The following is a 2,280-nucleotide window of genomic DNA, read 5'->3' as shown; positions in this document are numbered from 1 at the left end:
ACCACTCCCTGAAATTACTATTGGGAGACTCATGCGCAGTATGCCTCGTCAAGTGAACGAATGTTTGCAAAATGGTGGCGGTATTACGCACTACTTATCTGGAAAAGTAAACCTTAAAACTTCCCATCTTAGCCCTCTCGTTCTAATTGTCGTCCCGATTATTGGCCATCATTCCATCTGCTGTCACACTTCACTACCGCATATACATGTAATGTGCAACCTCGCTAGGCATGTGTGATTAAAGTCACGGTAAACTGATTCTTTGCTGGAAAGTTTACTAAAAGCATCTTACAATGTTGAAAATGTTCAGGTAATTTCCGCGCATTCCCTACTTTTTGGACGAGTATACACCTGTGTTCTATTTAAAGTGTCTCTTTGTATGTACGAGGTATGGCTTGTGCGTGTGAGGTGTACATGTACATTGATGGATAAGATGGCTGACAGTGTAAGTCACCTGCGTGTAGCTCTCCAGCAATTTGACCATCTAACAAGGTAAATACACCCCGAACTCTGATATTTTGGAACGTGTGATATCATAACTATCTCCACGAGAGTTCAACACTAGCGATGGTGTCAATTGACATATACAGAGCTCGCATTGGACTGTTTAAACATCGTGGAGGGACACGGCAGATTCAGCTAGATTATGGCGACCATGGGGTCTACACACCGTTCACCCGAGAGACAGATGTACACTACAGAATGATTATGTGCTTCGTGATATTTACTCTCCACTTGTCATCATCAATGTTATTGATTGATACACTGAATTCTACTAACTTTGATAGATTTATCCCCAAAGAACACCAACTGTGTTTAGATGATGTCAATTGCATTTGCACGAGGAACACGGACAGCGTCACGCTTATTGACAGGCCGTGTTTACAAACAAATGGACCGGTGTTCAGCCAAGTTATACCCCGTCTACTCATTCTATCAGGCGACATTGAGTTGAACCCAGGCCCGCCGACTATGCAAGATTTAAAAGACACCATTTTAAGCGTAAAACAAGACCTGTCGCTTGAAATTAGATCTTTGAGAGATGAAATTAAATCTGTTAACAACAAATGTAACCTGCTTGACACAAAGTTCTCTGAGCTGAAATCATCCGTCGATGAAATGAAACAGAACCACGATGTTATGTACGCTGATGTGGATGCGGTAGCCGACAAACTAGATAGCATTGAGGACAAAATCAACTCGTTGGACACCGAAGTTGATAAACTTGAGTCTCTCAGTCGCAGAGACAATGTGATTATTTATGGCATACCAGAAGGCGAGGACTCAAACGTTGAGTGTAAACAGAAGGTCCTACACATTCTTACGCAGAGTGTTACACATAAATCTTGGACGTCCGGCGATTTTGTGAGAGCACATCGTCTCGGTAAGACACAGCAAACCACCAACAAACCACGCCCCGTGATTGCCAAACTACGTGAGAGTGACGACAAACTTGAGATACTGAGGGCGAGAGGCACCCTGAAGGACGCTGGGTATGGAGTGTCAAGCGATTTGACCAGACGCCAACGACAACAGTTGAAAGATCTCAAAGACACAGGGATGCGCGGTTACTTCAAGAATGGCCGGCTGATTACGGAACCTATATTTGAAAGGATTGCGACAGATCCAATTGATTCTCGTCGAAAGACAAGATCAGGTGCCAGGAACAAAACTACTTGAGGACTCGGCCCGGCCCCGGTCAATTGTTCACAGGAGCCAAATAAACGACGCACCGGTATCAACCTAACTCATGAAATTGATAACACTCTGTGCCGATTTCTTTGCTGGAATGTGAATGGTCTATCCAGTAAACTCTCAAATAATGACTTTATTTCATATCTACAAACCTTTGACTTTCTTTGTCTATCGGAAACCTTTTTGGACAACGCAGACTATGACTGGTTGCCTGGATATAAAATATTTTACTCTCCGTCGGTGAAATTGTCAGGTCATGGCAGGAATAGTGGTGGAGTTTGTTTTGCTGTCAGGTATGAATTCCAACAGTTTTGTGTGTTACGTCGAAATGATATTGACAATCTTTTGACCATAGAAATTAAGAAAACTCCCTTCGGTTTACCAAAAGATATTCTGATATTTTGTTTATATATTCCCCCTGAAAACTCAACGTATTACGTGAAAAATCCAAATACTTGCTTATTTGATAAAATTGATAACTTTCTTTTCGACCTATCAGAGTACCTATCTGATTTCTTTATATTACTGTGTGGGGATCTCAATTCTCGAACAGGTACTGAGAATAACCCTCCAGAACCTGAATTT

The 2,280-nt window shown here is 42.1% G+C and overlaps 1 protein-coding gene across 1 annotated transcript; it reads left to right on the top strand.

Moving 5' to 3' along the window:
* The first annotated feature begins 972 nt into the window (after positions 1-972).
* On the top strand, positions 973-1,680 carry LOC139458643 (uncharacterized). The gene has a single exon (XM_071240061.1). It carries the CDS (start codon positions 973-975, stop codon positions 1,678-1,680), a length of 708 nt encoding a protein of 235 aa, XP_071096162.1.
* Positions 1,681-2,280: the final 600 nt, after the last annotated feature.

Source organism: Haliotis cracherodii, unplaced genomic scaffold (genome assembly GCF_022045235.1).
Source record: "Haliotis cracherodii isolate W230 unplaced genomic scaffold, xgHalCrac1.p SCAF_13, whole genome shotgun sequence".
Taxonomy (NCBI): domain Eukaryota; kingdom Metazoa; phylum Mollusca; class Gastropoda; order Lepetellida; family Haliotidae; genus Haliotis; species Haliotis cracherodii.
This window is presented reverse-complemented; position numbering and strand designations above follow the sequence as displayed.